The sequence below is a fragment of the Rhinoderma darwinii genome, chromosome 1, assembly GCF_050947455.1.
Source record: "Rhinoderma darwinii isolate aRhiDar2 chromosome 1, aRhiDar2.hap1, whole genome shotgun sequence".
Classification (NCBI taxonomy): Eukaryota; Metazoa; Chordata; class Amphibia; order Anura; family Rhinodermatidae; genus Rhinoderma; species Rhinoderma darwinii.
In genome coordinates this window covers 11452997-11472948 of record NC_134687.1, presented here as the reverse complement: position 1 = coordinate 11472948, position 19952 = coordinate 11452997, and the positions used below count along the sequence as shown (strand labels likewise).

The following is a 19952-nucleotide window of genomic DNA, read 5'->3' as shown; positions in this document are numbered from 1 at the left end:
GACTTCTGCCCCTACCTCGGCTTGGCTGTTTATCACATCCAGTGCCGCCACTACTACCCTCCTCCTCTGACGCCGTCATCACCTCGTCACCTGGTTCCCACGTCCTGTCTAAAACAACATCATCATCATAGCCTTCCTCATCATCCCCGCCACTTCTGTCACTGTGTTGTGAATGTGATGTGACATCATGGCGGGCTCCATGCCCCCCCTCATTACTGCGTCTGCCACCACGGCTACCACCACCAACACCCCCACTACCGCAGCTATGCGTCTCGGTCACCGCTTCCACCTCCACCACCGCCGCAACACACTCCGTTGGCTGACTCGCGGAAAACAAATCATCATCATCACTATGTTGTTCAGTATCTTCCTTCGCACCCGAGGAGATGTCTCTTAGGACTCTCAGGAAAGATGGCTTCCCGCTAGGAAGGGGGAGCGAAGACATAGATGATGGAATGGAAACGCTAGAAATACCTATATTACTACTGTCACCGTGCCAAGGAACTGTAGAGGATCTGGAATCCAACGAAACCTGGCTTGAAGCCAGATCGTCAGAGTCTTCCTGCTGAGATGACCGCGAGCCAGCCAACCAGTCCACAATGGCCGTATTGTCTAAAGTAACCCGCCCACCGGAGGAGATGGACAAGTCTGGCTTGCTGATACTACTACTAGCAGGCACATGGCAGCTGCTACTAGTGGAACTGGGCACATGTCTTGTGCCACAAATGCTGCTACTGGGTCTGGCACCAACAGATCCAACATTTGGACTGGAAGAGGAGACGGCATGGGTGTTTCTTCCTCTACCCCGTCCTTTCACAACCTTTTTTTTCCCAGACATTTCAGAGCCCCTTTTAAAAGCGTATTCACACACGGACACTGGCTTGGCAAATGGCAATGAATGAGAATTTCAATCAGCCTCGCTGCAGTGCACTCAGGGAATGCTGGGCCTTGTAGTACTACTACTATCACTACTACAAAGGCTGCCTGTATTGCAAGTTGGATGCAATGGGGATGAGTCCCTTCTAAAAGCGTATTCACACACGGACACTGGCTTGGCAAATGGCAATGAATGAGAATTTCAATCAGCCTCGCTGCAGTGCACTCAGGGAATGCTGGGCCTTGTAGTACTACTACTACCACTACTACAAAGGCTGCCTGTATTGCAAGTTGGATGCAATGGGGATGAGCCCCTTCTAAAAGCGTATTCACACACGGACACTGGCTTGGCAAATGGCAATGAATGAGAATTTCAATCAGCCTCGCTGCAGTGCACTCAGGGAATGCTGGGCCTTGTAGTACTACTAGGCTGCCTGTATGGCAAGTTGGATTGTTATTCCAGGGATGAGCCCCTTTTAAAAGCGTATTCACACACGGACACTGGCTTGGCAAATGGCAATGAATGAGAATTTCAATCAGCCTCGCTGCAGTGCACTCAGGGAATGCTGGGCCTTGTAGTACTACTAGGCTGCCTGTATGGCAAGTTGGATTGTTATCCTGTTAATAACGGCCAGGGATGAGCCCCTTTTAAAAGCGTATTCACACACGGACACTGGCTTGGCAAATGGCAATGAATGAGAATTTCAATCAGCCTCGCTGCAGTGCACTCAGGGAATGCTGGGCCTTGTAGTACTACTAGGCTGCCTGTATGGCAAGTTGGATTGTTATTCCAGGGATGAGCCCCTTTTAAAAGCGTATTCACACACGGACACTGGCTTGGCAAATGGCAATGAATGAGAATTTCAATCAGCCTCGCTGCAGTGCACTCAGGGAATGCTGGGCCTTGTAGTACTACTACTACCACTACTACAAAGGCTGCCTGTATTGCAAGTTGGATGCAATGGGGATGAGCCCCTTCTAAAAGCGTATTCACACACGGACACTGGCTTGGCAAATGGCAATGAATGAGAATTTCAATCAGCCTCGCTGCAGTGCACTCAGGGAATGCTGGGCGTTGTAGTACTTCTAGGCTGCCTGTATGGCAAGTTGGATTGTTATCCTGTTAATAACGGCCAGGGATGAGCCCCTTTTAAAAGCGTATTCACACACGGACACTGGCTTGGCAAATGGCAATGAATGAGAATTTCAATCAGCCTCGCTGCAGTGCACTCAGGGAATGCTGGGCCTTGTAGTACTACTAGGCTGCCTGTATGGCAAGTTGGATTGTTATCCTGTTAATAACGGCCAGGGATGAGCCCCTTTTAAAAGCGTATTCACACACGGACACTGGCTTGGCAAATGGCAATGAATGAGAATTTCAATCAGCCTCGCTGCAGTGCACTCAGGGAATGCTGGGCCTTGTAGTACTACTACTACCACTACTACAAAGGCTGCCTGTATTGCAAGTTGGATGCAATGGGGATGAGCCCCTTCTAAAAGCGTATTCACACACGGACACTGGCTTGGCAAATGGCAATGAATGAGAATTTCAATCAGCCTCGCTGCAGTGCACTCAGGGAATGCTGGGCCTTGTAGTACTACTAGGCTGCCTGTATGACAAGTTGGATTGTTATTCCAGGGATGAGCCCCTTTTAAAAGCGTATTCACACACGGACACTGGCTTGGCAAATGGCAATGAATGAGAATTTCAATCAGCCTCGCTGCAGTGCACTCAGGGAATGCTGGGCCTTATAGTACTACTACCACTACTACAAAGGCTGCCTGTATTGCAAGTTGGATGCAACGGGGATGAGCCCCTTATAAAAGCGTATTCACACACTGGCTGAGTAGTGAGTAGTGGATGAGCCCCTTCGATTTCTGAATTCCTGCCTTTTAGATTCCTAAAGCTTTCCCTTACTGCACAGAGATGCTATTCCTACAGCTCCTGTCTGTAAAATGGCCGCTGAGCTCCGTGCATAGACTTTTATTGCAGGCTTGAGCCCGCCCCTATGCTGCCTCCCGATTGGCTGGGAGAGCCGTTTGCAAGGCATTATGGGGTAGCCTGATGTCAGGTGATCTTCTGTAATCCTCCATTTTAGATGTAACATGTGGCAGGCGCCAAAATGTAGCCGGGTTCGGTCAAAACGGGTTCGGCCGAACCCGGTAAAGTTCGGATTCGCTGCGAACCGAACTTTTCCTGAAGTTCGGACCGAAACCGGGTTCGGTTGTCCCGGTTCGCTCATCTCTAATCCTGGCCATATGGTATATTTTTCAGCCAGGCAGGAAAATGTGCACTTTTAAAATTCAAATAGCTATTGATATCTATAGTTTTAAAATGAGTTTGGGTGACTAATGTTCCCTTTTGGTCCATACTAGGGGGTAAGCTGTTGTCATTTGCAAAATCGTGCGGCACTGCACTCGGCTATCTCCTGTGCTCCCATAGAGAATGAATGGAGCGGCGGTGCGCATGCGAATGTAACCGGAATACCTCTTAACAAGGTATTGGACAGCCGCTCCTACATAGTGCCAGCGCGGTTGTGAGGGCCGCTCCGTGTGGCCGTACCCTAAAGAATCCTTTCTCCCCATACAGAACGCTAAGTTCCCCTCCCCCATGATTCATAATAAGCTCCTACACCACAAAATAAACTATACAGAAGTCCCCCTCCCCACAAAATACATTTATAAAGAATCCCCCCACACTCCTATAGCATTTAGGGCAATGTCCCCTCACCCTCAAAATCGATCTGTAAAAAATACACACTCAAAGTACCTCTAACCTAGTCTCCCCTCCCCCACATATCGATCTTTTAAATAAAAAAAACATCCTGTTACACATCACATAAAGTGGTGCGTAGCTTCTCGGTGGAACGACCCGGTCCTAAGGTGCCAGTTTAGGTTAGGATTATCTGACGCCCTGAAGGATCTGCTGGTTAGCTACCCCTCTTCTGACTCCCTAGACCAGGTTATGGCCCTAGCAGTACGACTTGACCGACGTCTCAGAGAACGTCAGCTTGAACGTTTCAATGTTTTCCCCTCTGACTTCCCTGCGATTCCTCCCGAGGTCCCGTCTCCTCGCTCTTCCACGGAAGACTCGGAGGTACCTATGCAACTCGGGGCCTCCATGTCCCCTCGACAACGTAGAGAGTTCCGCAGGAAGAATGGTCTCTGCTTCTATTGTGGGAGTGACAAGCATCTACTGAACACCTGTCCCAGGCGCAAGAATAAGCAGCCGGAAAACTTCCGCGCCTAAGTGATCATCGGGGAGGTCACTTGGGCGCACAGGTATTTCCCGTTAATATGAAACGCAATAAAATTTTGCTTCCCTTTCAGGTCTCGTTTGCTGGTCGGTCTGCCACTGGCAGTGCCTTCGTGGATTCTGGCTCATCTGCTAATATCATGTCTGTGGAATTTGCTATGTCTCTAAAAATGCCTTTTATTGATTTGCCTTATCCTGTCCTGGTAGTGGGTATCGACTCCACTCCTCTTGCTAATAGTTATTTTACTCAGTATACTCCTGTTTTTGAACTCCTTGTTGGCTCCATGCATTTGGAGCAGTGCTCTGTACTGGTGATGCAGGGATTATCGTCTGATCTGGTATTAGGTCTTCCCTGGTTGCAGCTGCATAATCCCACGTTTGATTGGAATACTGGGGATCTCACCAAATGGGGTAGTGAATGCCTGACGTCATGTCTTTCGGTTAACTCTATTTCTCCCCGTGAGGAGATAAACACGCTACCTGAGTTTGTTCAGGACTTCGCTGATGTGTTTTGTAAGGAGGCCTCCGAGGTGTTGCCCCCTCATAGAGATTACGATTGCGCCATCGATTTGGTACCTGGTGCTAAGCTTCCTAAGGGTAGGATATTTAATCTTTCATGTCCTGAACGTGAAGCTATGAGGGAGTATATCCAAGAATGCCTGGCCAAGGGTTTCATTCGCCCCTCGACTTCTCCTGTAGGTGCTGGCTTCTTCTTCGTGGGGAAGAAGGATGGTGGTCTTAGGCCGTGCATTGACTATCGGAACTTGAATAAGGTCACAGTAAGGAACCAGTATCCCCTTCCTTTGATTCCGGATCTTTTTAATCAGGTTCAGGGGGCCCAATGGTTCTCTAAGTTCGATCTACGGGGGGCATATAACCTTATCCGCATCAAAGAGGGGGATGAGTGGAAGACTGCGTTCAACACGCCCGAAGGTCATTTCGAATACCTGGTCATGCCCTATGGGTTGTGTAATGCCCCTGCCGTCTTCCAGAATTTTATTAATGAAATTCTGAGAGATTACCTGGGAAATTTTCTTGTAGTGTACCTTGATGACATACTGGTGTTTTCCAAGGATTGGTCCTCCCATGTGGAGCATGTCAGGAAGGTCCTCCAGGTCCTCCGGGAAAATAATCTGTTTGCGAAAACCGGGAAAATGTGTGTTTGGGGTACAGGAGATACCATTTTTGGGTCAAATCCTCACTCCTCATGAATTCCGCACGGACCCTGCCAAGGTTCAGGCTGTGGCGGAATGGGTCCAACCTGCCTCCCTGAAGGTGCTACAGTGTTTTTTGGGGTTCGCTAACTATTACAGGAGATTTATTGCCAACTTCTCGGTCGTCGCTAAGCCTCTTACGGACCTCACTCGCAAGGGTGCTGATGTCCTCCACTGGCCTCCTGAGGCCGTCCAGGCTTTTGAGACCCTCAAGAAGTGCTTTATCTCGGCCCCCGTGCTGGTTCAGCCCAACCAAAGGGAGCCATTTATTGTGGAGGTTGACGCGTCCGAGGTGGGAGTGGGGGCCGTCTTGTCCCAGGGTACCAGCTCCCTCACCCATCTCCGCCCCTGTGCTTACTTCTCTAGGAAGTTTTCGCCCACTGAGAGTAACTATGATATTGGCAACCGCAAACTTTTAGCCATTAAATGGGCTTTTGAAGAGTGGCGTCACTTCCTGGAGGGGGCCAGACACCAGGTAACGGTCCTTACTGACCACAAAAATCTGGTTTTCCTAGAATCTGCCCGGAGGCTTAATCCTAGACAAGCTCGATGGGCGCTATTCTTTAATAGATTTAACTTCTTGGTTACCTATAGGGCTGGGTCCAAAAATATTAAGGCTGATGCACTGTCACGTAGTTTCATGGCCAATCCTCCTTCTGAGGAGGATCCTGCTTGTATTTTACCCCCTGGTATAATCGTTTCTGCCACTGATTCTGATTTAGCCTCTGACATTGCGGCTGATCAAGGTTCAGCTCCCGGGAACCTCCCTGGGGACAAGCTGTTTGTCCCCCTGCAATACCGGCTAAGGGTACTCAGGGAAAACCATGACTCCGCACTATCTGGTCATCCTGGCATCTTGGGTACCAAACACCTCATTACCAGAAACTATTGGTGGCCTGGGTTGCCTAAAGACGTTAGGGCTTACGTCGCCGCTTGTGAGGTTTGTGCTAGGTCCAAGACCCCTAGGTCCCGACCTGCGGGCTTACTACGTTCTTTGCCCGTTCCCCAGAGACCTTGGACCCATATCTCCATGGATTTTATCACCGATTTGCCTCCATCTCAGGGCAAGTCGGTGGTGTGGGTGGTAGTAGACCGCTTCAGCAAGATGTGCCACTTTGTGCCCCTTAAGAAACTACCTAACGCCAAGACGTTAGCTTCTTTGTTTGTTAAACACATTTTGCATCTCCATGGGGCCCCAGTCAATATCGTTTCTGACAGAGGGGTACAATTTGTTTACTTATTTTGGAGAGCTTTTTGTAAAAAGTTGGAGATTGATCTGTCCTTCTCCTCCGCCTTCCATCCCGAAACTAATGGCCAAACGGAAAGGACTAATCAATCCCTGGAACAATATTTAAGGTGTTTCATCTCTGACTGTCAATTTGATTGGGTCTCCTTCCTTCCCCTCGCCGAATTTTCCCTGAATAACCGGGTCAGTAACTCGTCAGGGGTCTCCCCGTTTTTCTGTAATTTCGGGTTTAATCCAAGGTTCTCCTCCGTTTCTCCTGGTTGTTCCAATAATCCCGAGGTAGAGGACATTCATCGGGAACTGTGCACAGTCTGGGCCCAGGTTCAGAAGAACCTAGAGGCGTCCCAGAGCGTACAAAAGATTCAGGCTGATAGAAGACGTTCTGCTAACCCCCGGTTTGTCGTCGGGGATCTGGTGTGGTTGTCGTCTAGGAACTTGCGCCTTAAGGTCCCGTCCAGGAAGTTTGCTCCCCGATTTATTGGGCCTTATAAGGTCATTGAAGTCCTCAACCCTGTATCCTTCCGTCTGGAGCTGCCCCCATCCTTTCGCATACACGACGTCTTTCATGCCTTCCTCCTTAAACGCTGCTCCCCGTCCTGGTCCCCCTCGAGGAAACCTCCTGTTCCCGTTCTCACCCCTGAGGGGGTGGAATTCGAGGTGGCCAAGATTGTGGACAGTAGCATGATCCAGGGCTCCCTCCAGTACCTGGTCCATTGGAGAGGATACGGGCCGGAGGAGAGGACTTGGATACCTGCTCGAGATGTTCACGCTGGGGTATTGGTCAGGAGGTTCCACCTTCTCTTCCCCACTAAACCGGGTCCAATTAGTAAGGGTCCGGTGGCCCCTCATAAAAGGGGGAGTACTGTAAAGGATCTGCCAGGCACTACGTCTGTGGATACTCCCAGGATTAATCAGTCGACACCTGAGGCCAGACCTCTTAGACTGACACCGGCTCCCACCAATCAGGGTGGCAGGCTCAGGAGTGGGAGAGCCTCTCACGGCCTGGTCAGTCGGAGTTAGCTCCGCCCCCTGTCCATTTATACCTGCCGTTTTCTCTTCCTCATTGCTTGTTATTCTTCTTGGATTCCTGGCCCCACTGCTGCCTTGCTCCAGCCTGCTTCTGCCGTGATTCTGCCTTGCTTCAGTTCCCGCTTATCCTGCTTCGCTCTGCCCCTGGCTTGCTTCCTGCTCCGTGCTCTGCGTTTGTATACTCCACTACATCCTGATCCTGACTGGCTCGTTCACCACTCTGTTTCCTCACGGTGTTCCGTGGGCTACTGCCCCTTCCCTTGCTTGTTCCCTGTTTGTATCCCCTTGCATTTAGTCAGCGTAGGGACCACCGCCAAGTTGTATCCCGTCGCCTAGGGGGGTCGTTGCAAGTAGGCAGGGACAGGGCGGTGGGTAGATTAGGGCTCACTTGTTCCCTTCACCTCCTTCCTGCCATAACAACATGTGTCACCCTTGGGATAGAAAAAAACACCAAAACACAGATCAAAGTATACTAATGACGTCATGTGGGGTAACAGGTGACATAGGCAGAGCGGGAGCTCAAGTTACGCTCAGTACACAGTGAAATATGTTACGTTTAAATAAGTCTACTCATTATATGGGATTAACATATTAGAAGTACAAACATCAATCATAATAAAAACGTCTAATAAAACGATAATAAATATAAAACAAACAAATATAAAAGATCAAGAAAATAAGTGGCTGAATGGCAATCAAAAGCTGCAGATGTTAATGTAAGGTGTAAATTCAACAGATATTAACCTCTTCCCGCGCTGCGCCGCAATAGTACGTCCTGCAGAGGGGTTAGTTCCCGCATCCAGACGTACTATTGCGGAGTAGTTCCTGGCGCACACTGTCCTAACGGACAGTGTCCGGGAACTGGGAGGTCAGCTGTCCCTGACAGCTGACACTCCAGCCTTGCCGGTCAGCGGACCATCGCCGCTGATTTCGGCAATTAACCCCATAAATGCGGCGACGGATTGCCGTCGCCGCATTTAAGGGTTTTAAAGCACATCGGCAGCCCCCACAAAGTGATTGTGGGGGCTACCGATGCTTGACACGGCAATCGGAGGTCAGACAATGACCTCCGCGTTGCCATGTACGGAAGCCTCGGAGGAGCAGCCTCCACCAGTCCTCCGAGGCTTCCTGTCAGTGTGACTGTCACGTCGCAATGACAGTTAGAATACATTACACTACGTGTGTAGTGTAATGTACTCTAGCAGCGATCAAAGCTGCAAGTCTAAGTGTCCCCTAGTGGGACAAGTGAAAAAAGTAAAAAAAAGAATAAAAATGTTTTCAAAAAAGTGTAAAAATAAAAGTTATAAGTTCTATAAACAAACACTGCATTTTTTTCCTATAATAAGTCTTTCATTATAGGAAAAAAATGAACACGTTAAAAAAAGTACACATATTTGGTATCCCCGCGTTCGTAACGACCCCAACTATAAAACTATAATGTTATTTTTCCCGCACGATGAACACCCCAAAAAAAATCAATAAAAAACGACACCAGAATCGCTATTTTTTGGTCACCACCCCTCCCAAAATAGAGAATAAAAAGTGATCAAAAAGTCGCATGTTCCCGAAAATAATACCGATAAAAACTACAACCCGTCGCGCAAAAAACAAGCCCATACACAGCTTTTTTGACTGAAAAATAAAAAAGTTACGGCTCTCAGAATATAGTGACACAGAAAATAAATTATTTTATAAAAAAGTGATTTTATTGCGCAAACGCTGCAAAACTTAAAAAAACCCTATATACATATGGTATCGCCGTAATCGTACCGACCCGCAGAATAACATATAATGGTCATTTATAGTGCACGGTGAACGCCGCAAAAAAATAAACTAAAAAACATTGTCAGAATTGCTTGTTTTTGGTCACCCGGCTTGCAAAAAATTTAATAAAAAGTGATCCAAAAAATCGCATGTACCCCAAAATGGTACCAATGAAAAGTACAGATTGTCCCACAACAAATAAGCCCTCACACAGCTCCGGTGGTAAAAAAATAAAGAAGTTCTGGCTCCCAGGAATATGGCGATGCAAAATGTGCAGTGTTTTCTAAAAGCGGGTAACATCCGACACCATTTATCAGTGCGACACCGGCCACACATCTATGAATTATTATTTATTTACCCCATTATCATACCCTCTTATTATGCCCTGATGTTCTCTGCACAAATTACTTGTGTCCCCACATTATAAACTGAAATACCAGCAAAACCCCAAACAGAAAAACTACCAAGCAAAATCTGCGCTCCAAAAGCAAAATGGCGCTCCCTCCCTTCTGAGCCCTGCAGCGTGCTCAAACAGCTGTTAGTGTCCACATATATGGCATCGCGATACCCAGGAGAACCCGTTTAACATTTTATGAGGTATTTGTCTTCTGTGGCACAAACTGGGCACGACATATTATGCACTAAAATGGCATATCAGTGGAAAATTGCAATATTCACACCATCCGCTGTCCATTAACCCCTTTGAGCACTATGACTTAATAGCACGTCATGGTGCGGGGGTGATGTATGTTTTTTTTTTTACACCATACACCGATCATCATAAATAATGTTATACTTTTGTTGTTCAGGTTGTTACGGTCGTGGCAAAACCAATTATGTCTATATTATTTTATGTTTTGGGACTTATATTTTCAAAAGTTTATTTATTGTAAACAAAAACGTGTATTTCTGTGTATTTTTTTACTTTTTTATTTTTTTATTTAACATTATTTTTTTCTATTTACAGTGATATAACTTTTTTTTTTTAATCCCATAAAGGGATTTTTATTTTTTAACTGTAATGTACTGGCATATATCTATGATTGTACACAGGCAGTTGTTAGGGCATACCTCAGTAACAGGAAATATGTTCACACAGCCCTGGGGTCCTTCACTGGACCCTGGGCTGTCTGGCCATACAAGTTACGGGCTTTGATCGCGTCACAGGTTTCTCTTCTCTCCGACGTTAGAGCGGGGCTGTGGATGTGTATTATAGCTGTTGCCCCACTCCTGATTGCGCGCGGACACTGGCTGTCACACAGGACGAGAATGCTCATCCTAATGCGCGAAGTACCCGCCGCTCAGGACGAGCATTCTCGTCCTGTGTCAGCAATCAGTTAATAGAGAAATTCTTACGGATGGGCCTATCCTGGCCATATGGTATATTTTTCAGCCAGGCAGGAAAATGTGCACTTTTAAAATTCAAATAGCTATTGATATCTATAGTTTTAAAATGAGTTTGGGTGACTAATGTTCCCTTTTGGTCCATACTTATTGCGGGATCCCAAAAAATTAATATTTGTAGAAGAAAAAGAATGCGTAAAAGATAGCCCATAATCATTTTTATTTAAAAATTCAATAAAATTATTTGCTTTTAAAATGGTACCTCTCCATATAAAAAACAGGTCATCTATATACCGCCTACAGAATAAAATATTGTCTTAAAAAGCATGATCAGCTAAAATGTAATCGTCTTCATACTCCCCCATATAAACATTCACATATGATGGAGCGAAACCTCTGATTTGTCTATATATAGTATTATTAAATGAAAATACATTATGTTGAAGAATAAAATCAATACAGTTGGATAAAAAAAAACTACTTGATCATTGGGTATCAGGGAATTGGAGTTTAAAAAAATTCAGCTGCTGAAATACCCTTATTATGGGGAATATTGGTATACAATGCTGTAACATCAGCAGTAAAAAAAATAATGATAGCAGGCTGTTAGTAGAATTAAAATGACGCAAATCCCTTATTAACTGTGTCGAGTCCTTAAGATAAGATGGTTTTAGCGAATGATTGGTGAAACTATATAATTAGTTTTTAATTAGAAAATATTTGTACTTTTTGAGATACAGCTGCTTTGTATTCTCTATACAGTTCAGCTGTATAGTTCGCTAAGACCTGAATGCGTTAGTCCCACGGACCTGACGGATTCGATGTCAGCGGTTCCTGTGTATCTCTGACATGCAGCTGTAATCTCTCACATTTAAGTTATTACCCCCAGGACCCGCTATCACTGAACCCATCAGTCCCGTAGACTTGACAGGAACTGGATTTAGCAAGCAATATAGCAGCTCGGTATATAGGATACAAAGCAGCTGTATCTCAAAAACGAAAAAAAAATATTAATAAAAAACAATAATTAAGTTGCACCAAACACACTGATTGACCTTTAAAAAAAAAATCCCTTTCAAAGATTTACATAGGCTTTAACTTCCCTGTCTCAGATACACACTAGGGCCTATTTCAGAGCAGGTTAAGGGTCTGTTTACATCAGTGTTGGAAGCTCAGTTAGGGGCCTACGTCACAGGTCCAGATGAAAATACTGGAAACAATAGCGCAACATGCTGCACATTCGTCTTCGGCAAAACCTTGGACATCATGATGGAAACTCGACAAAATACATTAAAGACAATGGGTCCTGTCGGAAACAATGGTGTAGGTTGTCCAAGGGATTTGGCACTTCTGGTATTTTTGTTGTTCTGCTTCTCTGACGGAGCAGAAAAACGGAAACACCAATGCAGGTGTGAACCTGCCCTAACTGACCTATAGTTTTTGGAGTGTCGGGAACACCCCATTGTGCCCGTCAACAGATTAAAAACAAAAACAAACAGGACCCTAGTCTTAAAGACTGAGCCACCATGTTGTCTGGTGCTGTCAGCAGGTAATACAAACACCACAGAATTTGGTAAATGGATAATGTTACAGAAGAAAAGCTAAAATATTTATTACGAAATAATAACGAAGAAAGACAGCACTCCAATAAATGGTCAACGTTGTTTTATTCACCCATGTCTTCAATGCAACATTACAGCAGCTCCATGAAGTGTTTTTCAAGCTGACACATTGTATTACAGACATGGGTTAATAAATCAACCCTTATCGGAGTGCTGCCTCTCTTCGCGAATTTTTGGCTCGGATTAGACAATGACCAGTGTCATCACACCGTGATGTTTACATTTATTCAAAAAATATTTTTCAATTCTCTCAACATATCCTGGGATGTGTGCAGCGAGATGACCAGCTCTGAAAAACAACATAATTTTGCGATACTCTGTCATGAGATGTCTATTTTATATGTGTGGTCACCCAGTGGTTGTGATGTCAATTGCAGACAGTAAAGGGTTTCACTAGCATGTCGCAATGTTGTATTGAATTCGTTTTATGAGAAACTTTTTCTTAATTTTTCTCTGCAGCAGAGTTGTGTATTTTCAAATTGTCCATCTTTTTGCAGATGGTACGACTACATGCCAAGGATGTTCAGAAGATCACTGGCCAAATGACATGAACCAATGTGTACCAAAACCTATTGAATTTCTGTCCTACAAAGAGGACACAGCAGTTCTCATAGTCTCCACAATTACTGCCTTACTTTTTGTTAAATCTTCAATAATCTTGGGAATCTTTATTTTATTCCGAGACACTGCGGTGGTCAAAGCCAACAACCAAAACCTGAGCTTCACTCTCCTGGTTTCTATCATGTTGAGTTTCCTTTGTGTATTTTTGTTCCTGGGTCACCCTACACATGTCACCTGTATGTTTCGTCAGACATCATTTGGGATCATCTTCTCAGTGGCTATCTCTTCTATTCTGGCTAAAACCATCATGGTCTACATGGCCTTCAAAGCCACCAAACCTGGAAGTCCCTGGAGGAAATTTTTGGGTGTAAAAATTACGAACTGTGTGGTCTTCTTCTGCTCATTTCTTCAAGTTTTACTCAGTATTATTTGGTTATCTACTTCTCCTCCATTCCCAGAAAGGAACACTCACTTATATAAAGACAAGATTATATTTCAGTGTAATGAGGGGTCAATGCTGGCCTTTTCCATACTCCTGGGCTATATGGGACTACTGGCCGCTGTTAGTTTTATTGTTGCGTTTTTGGCCAGAAATTTACCAGATAGTTTTAATGAAGCTAAAAACATCACGTTCAGCATGCTGGTTGTCTGCAGCGTCTGGGTGGCTTTTATCCCGGCCTATATGAGTGTTACTGGAAAAAATACCGTTCTTGTCGAAATATTTGCTGTAATATCGTCATGTGTTGGTATTTTGGGCTGTATCTTCTTCCCTAAATGTTATAGAATTCTGATAAGACCTGATTTAAATTCAAAATGTAGTATAGCAAGTCAGATATGTGACAAAAACATTAAGATAAAGTCCACCTTTAAGAACTTGATAAAATAAAGAAAAACTGGCATCAATTATAAAATGACTCCTATCATACCTTTATAAAGGCTTATATTAATAAAAGAAAAATACATTTTGAGTGCTTATTTTACTGTGAACTGATGTACTACACAGGTTTATAAGCTATAAAGTTTTTCCTCATTTGGTTATTCAAATAATTTTTGTGTCTTTTTTCTGTGATACAGAGAGATTTATTTTGATGCCTTTTTTTAAGTATTTTTTAGTGAAATCAGGGAAAATTGAATAAAAAATGCTTCTATTTTTCTTTTCTTTTTTTTCATTTTTGAAAATACTTTTCAAAATTGTGCCCCCTTTCTATTACGGTCATTTTTATATAGAGGATATATGGTTTGCGGTTGTTGCAGTTGGGCTAGAAGTTTTGCTTTGGGTTACTATGACTTTCTATGTTTTATTTGACACATTTTGTCCCCATAAGGTCATGAAAAACTTTTGGGGTACAGATTAACATTACAATTTCAGCCTCTGTAGATACACTGCAGTCTGCAGAGCTGATAGGGGGTCTGCTATGACCGAGCAGCTTCTACAGGTACCCAACACACAGCAATCACATGATCCCTTCGACAGTAGCAGTTATTGTCAAGGCCTCTTCCTGATCTGTATACAGTGAGTGCTGTACATTCAGCGATCAGCAGGGCAGGGAAAGTAATAAACCGTCTCTGCCTTCTCTCTCCAACAGCCGTTTCTCCTCTTTTGCAACTGTGCGATTTCCGTGAAGCTACAGACTCGTCCTTGCAGAGTCACATGCGGACCTGCTGGTTTAAAGCCATTAGGTTGTCTGCAAGGAGATGAGCATGTAGTATTTTTTTAAATGAATGAAAAGAGTTTCACAGCATTATTTTTCTCCCAGGTGCCTTAAGCTAAAAATATTATTTAGCCACTGCTCCAACAGTAAGAAAAACAAAAGATTGAAAGAAATCCAGAATGTGTCAACAAGTTGAAATGGCAGAGACTGTGCCGCTAGCAGCTTCCTCTCCTTTGTAACTTTTTGTTTTTTAGATTTGACACCTCCTTGTGACTGCTACTATACGCTCTTCTAGAATCTTCCCACTCAGCTTTGGATTCCCTGAGCTTTTCTAACACTTCCCTGTCATCGTCCTCTCCACTGACCAAAGTCATCAAAGTCATCAAAAAACATAATAAAACAATACAGAACCATTATAGAAGCAAGGATTGTAAGGTTATAACAATACAGGGTTGAGTAAGCGTGAGCCCGCTCCACACATCATCCCCTCCCCGCTCAATGATGTGCTGGCACATCACGGGTCGGGAAGGGGTTAAGTAAGGAGCATTCAGGGGGCCCAGCACCGCCGGGTCCGCAGACTGCCGACTATAAGACACAGGGACTTTTTAGCAAGATTTATTCTTGCTAAAAACTGCAGCATCTTATAGTCCGAAAGATACGGTATTTGAAATAGCACAATCAGATGTTCTAAAATTAGTCAATGATTTTAAGCTGGCTGGACATTTAGGCATTAAAAAGACTCAAGAACTTCTTTCCAAATCCTTTTGGTGACCAAACTTTAGGAAGGATATTCAAAAATATGTTTTTGTGCTCAAAATAAAGCTCCTCTCTCTTCTCCTTTAGGATTGCTACAGCCACCTCCCGTTCTATCTCGCCTTGGGACTTTAGATTTTGTGGTTGAACTACCTCCTATAAAAGGAATAAACACCATCCTGGTTGTCGTAGATCACTTTACACAGATAGCCCATTTTAATCCTATCAAGGGTATATCTATTACGGAATAAACTGCTGAATTAATGACTCGGGAGATATTCAAATTACATGGCGTTCCAGATAATCTGGTTTCTGATAAAGGGGTTCAGTTCACTAAGAAAGTTCCAAAAAAGTTTTTGCTCTGCTTTTGGGATAAGAGTACATTTTTCTTCTGTTTTCTCCCCCAATCAAATAGAGAAACTGAAAGAACTAATCAAACTCTTGAACAGTACCTTAAATGCTTCATGAATTATCTTCCAGATGACTGGCTGAATTACTTAATCACAGCTTAGTTTGCCTATAATAATTTCGAGCATAGTTAAACATCACTAATTTATTTTTGTGCTACTACAGGCCTTCACCCTGTATTCATTCCTAATTCACTAATTTCTACCTCGCTTCCAGCAGTGACTAAACACTTGACAACATTAACCCCTTCCTGACATCCGCCGTATATATACAGTACAGTTAATTCAGGGTGATAGTGCAGGCTCAGGAGCTGATGGCTGCAATGGCAACCAGAGGCCTAATACTGGCCTCCTGGTCTGTCGGCTACGAAAGCCTCCTTTGCCCCACCCGGAGCCTAAAAGGCTTCCGTAGCCAACGTAGCTGACACCCTGCTGTAGCAGCAGGGACCGGAGCTAGCTCCGATCCCTGGATTAACCCCTTAGATGCAGCGATCGAAAGCAATTGCTGCATCTTAATGGTTTGTTGCAAATCGGCAGCCCTGCGATGCGATGCGATTGCAGGGCTGCCGACAACTACTATGGCAAGAGGAGGCCTAACAATGGCCTCCTGCTCTGCCAATTATGAAAGCCGATTAGGCCCCACCCGGAGGCAGAGCCTAATCGGCTTGCTATCAGTTAACGACAGACAGTTCTAGTACATTGCACATTACATAGGTAGTGCAATGTATTAGAATAGCAATCATACAGTTGAACCATCAAGTTCCCTAGTGGGACTAAAAAAAATGTACAAATAAAGTGGAAAAAAGTGGAAAAAAACTTGTACAAAAAAAAAATACGTTTCAAGTAATAAAATAAAACACAATTGCCCTTCTTCCCTTATCAAGTCCTTTATTATTGAAAAAAATAAATAAACCATACATATTTGGTATCGCCGCGTCCGTAGCGGCCTGACCTATAGAAATATTATGTTGTTTATCCCACATGGTGAATGCCGTAAAAACAAAAACCTAACCCATTTTTTTGTCACTTTGACTTATAAAATAAAAAGTGATCAAAAAGTTGCATATATCCAAAAATGATACCTATAAAAACCTATAGCTCGTCTTGCAAAAAACAAGCCCTCATACAGCTCCGTTCATTAAAAAGTTACAACTTTATGGTTCTCACAACATGGCGACAGAACAAATACATTCTTTTTACAAAAGTAAATTTATTGTCCAAAAAATTGTAAAACATAAAAAAGTGCTATAAATTTGGTATCGCCAGAATCGTACTGACCTGCAAAATAAAGTTAACATGTAATTTATAACACATGGTGAACGCTGTATACAAACAAACCTAAAAAACTCGGCCAGAATTGCTGTTTTTTGGTCACCTTGGCTCCCCAAAAAAATAGGATTAAAAGTCGCTTGTACCCCAAAACGGTACCAATAAAAACCACATCTCGTCCCGAAAAAAAACTCCCTCATACCACTTCGTCTGTGAAAAAATAAAATAAGTTCATGCTCCCCATAAGTCAAGAAAGAACAATATGCAGCTGTGCAGGCCCGAGGGGAACATTTTCTTCTATTTCAACAGGCGATTTATCAAGATCCTAAAGTTAGGAAACCAGAAAGGGGAGAACTCAAACATATCTGCTGGAAGCGAGGGTGCCCGTATTACACCAGGACAACACCAGGGGCGTAGCTAGGGGGGGCAGGCGGGGCATGTGCCCCGGGTGCAGCTTAGAGGAAGGCGCCAGCGCCACCTCCTCCTGCACTATAATTGTACCTGTGTCGCAAGGACACAGGTACAATTAGAAGCAATGAATGACCGGGCACGTTCCGTGCCCGGTCATTCAGCGCCTCTCCACGAAAGAAGCGACTGGTACCTTTTGTACCAGTGACGCTTCCGCCGATGAAAGGCGCTGTGTCATAGACGCTGTGTTCAACCCCCTGGAGACCTGCGCAGAAGAGAGCAGGTCTCCATGGCTGCCGGACGGCGTGGGAGCGGGAATAAGGTGAGTTTGAATAGTATTTTTTTTTAAAATTGTAATAGAAGTGTGTGGCTGTATCTGCGGGGGGGACGGCGACTTAATCTACAAGAGGGACTTTATCTGCGGGGGGGGGACGACTTTATCTACAAGGGGGACTTTATCTACGGGGCGGCTTTATCTACGGGGGGTGTCTATCTACAGGGGGACTATATCTACAGGGGGCTATATCTACAGGGGGTGGGCTATATGCAGGGGGAATATATCTACAGGGGGGGCTATATACTGGAGTGGGCTGTCTATAGAGCACCATATACAGGGGTGGGCTATAGCTACAGGGGGCTATATAGTATATAGCCCCCTGTAGATATAGCCCACCCCTGTATATGGTGCTCCATAGATAGCCCACCCCAGTATATAGCCCCCCTGTAGATATAGTCGCCCTGTATATAGCCCAGCCCTGTAGATATAGCCCACCCCTGTAGATATAGCCCCCCTGTATATAGCCCACCCCTGTATATAGCCCACCCCTGTATATAGCCCACCCCTGTATATAGCCCCCCTCTGTAGATATATTACCCACCCCTGTAGATATAGCCCCCCTGTGTATAGCCCAGTCCTGTGTATAGCCCAGTCCTGTGTATAGCCCAGTCCTGTGTATAGCCCAGCCCTGTAGATATGGTCCCCCTGTAGATATGGTCCCCCTGTAGATAGCCCACCTGTAGATATAGTCCCCCTGTAGATATAGTCCCCCTGTAGATATAGCCCACCCCTGTATATAGTCCCCCTGTAGATATAGCCCACCCCTGTATATAGTATCCCACAAATAGCTCCCCCTATAGTTCTCCACAGAAAGCCCACCCCTGTATATCTGAAGCGAGAAAAATATACACAGCGCCAACTGGTGCAAGATGAACCATAAAAGCTAGTACTGGCAGGTACAGCTTAATGTAAACGGCCGTTTTAGTAACCAGGTTGCAGCTTTCCGTATCCAGGTACCGGCATCAAGAGAATTGAGCCACAGGAAAATAGGGATTATATATTTCAAAAAATATATATATTTTAAAAACTGGATATTTTTTAGGAAAGCGCTCCTCAATGAAAAGAAAAGGCAGATAAGTGCTGGTAAGCTGATTAATTTGAGCAACATAGGATGGGCAACACATTTCAACGCAGAACATGCGTCTTCGTCAGGCCGAGAAATAGGTATAATAGAACAGCAAGACATACAGTTTAAATACACAAAGGGGGTAGGGGAGTTTTTAAAATATATATATTTTTTGAAATATATAATCCCTACACCCCTTTATATAGCCCCCTTGTACATATAGTCCACCCCTGTATATAGTGCTCCACAGATAGCCCACCCCTGTATATAGTATATACAGGGGTGTGCTATCTGTGGAGCACTATATACAGGGGTGGACTATCTAGTGGAGCACTATATACAGGCGTGGACTATATGTACAAGGGGGGCTATATACAGGGGTGGGCTATCTGTGAAACACTATATACAGGGGTGGACTATATGTGGAGCACTATATACAGGGGTGGACTATATGTACAAGGGGGGCTATATACAGGGGTGGGCTATCTGTGAAACACTATATACAGGGGTGGAATATATGTGGAGCACTATATACAGGGGGGCTACTTACATGGTTGGGCTATCTGTAGAGCTCTACAGTGAAGGAAATAAGTATTTGATCCCTTGCTGATTTTGTAAGTTTGCCCACTGTCAAAGACATGAACAGTCTAGAATTTTTAGGCTAGGTTAATTTTACCAGTGAGAGATAAATTATATATAAAAAAACAAACTGAAAATCACATAGTCAAAATTATATATATTTATTTGCATTGTGCACAGAGAAATAAGTATTTGATCCCCTACCAACCATTAAGAGTTCAGCCTCCTCCAGACCAGTTACACGCTCCAAATCAACTTGGTGCCGGCATTATAGACAGCTCTTACATGGTCACCTGTATAACAGACTCCTGTCCACAGACTCAATGAATCAGTCTGACTCTAACCTCTACAACATGGGCAAGACCAAAGAGCTTTCTAAGGATGTCAGGGACAAGATCATAGACCTGCACAAGGCTGGAATGGGCTACAAAACCATAAGTAAGACGCTGGGTGAGAAGGAGACAACTGTTGGTGCAATAGTAAGAAAATGGAAGACATACAAAATGACTGTCAATCAACATCGATCTGGGGCTCCATGCAAAATCTCACCTCGTGGGGTATCCTTGATC

At 44.4% G+C, this 19952-nt stretch overlaps 1 protein-coding gene across 1 annotated transcript in view; it reads left to right on the top strand.

The window, feature by feature from the left end:
* Positions 1 to 13798, top strand: part of LOC142664528 (vomeronasal type-2 receptor 26-like) — a 79972-nt gene extending 66174 nt beyond the window's left edge. Inside the window, exon 3 of the mRNA XM_075847073.1 lies at positions 12849 to 13798. Within this exon, the coding sequence (XP_075703188.1) occupies positions 12849 to 13798 (950 nt within the window). The remainder of the gene's footprint in view (positions 1 to 12848) is intronic.
* The last annotated feature ends 6154 nt before the right edge of the window (positions 13799 to 19952 follow it).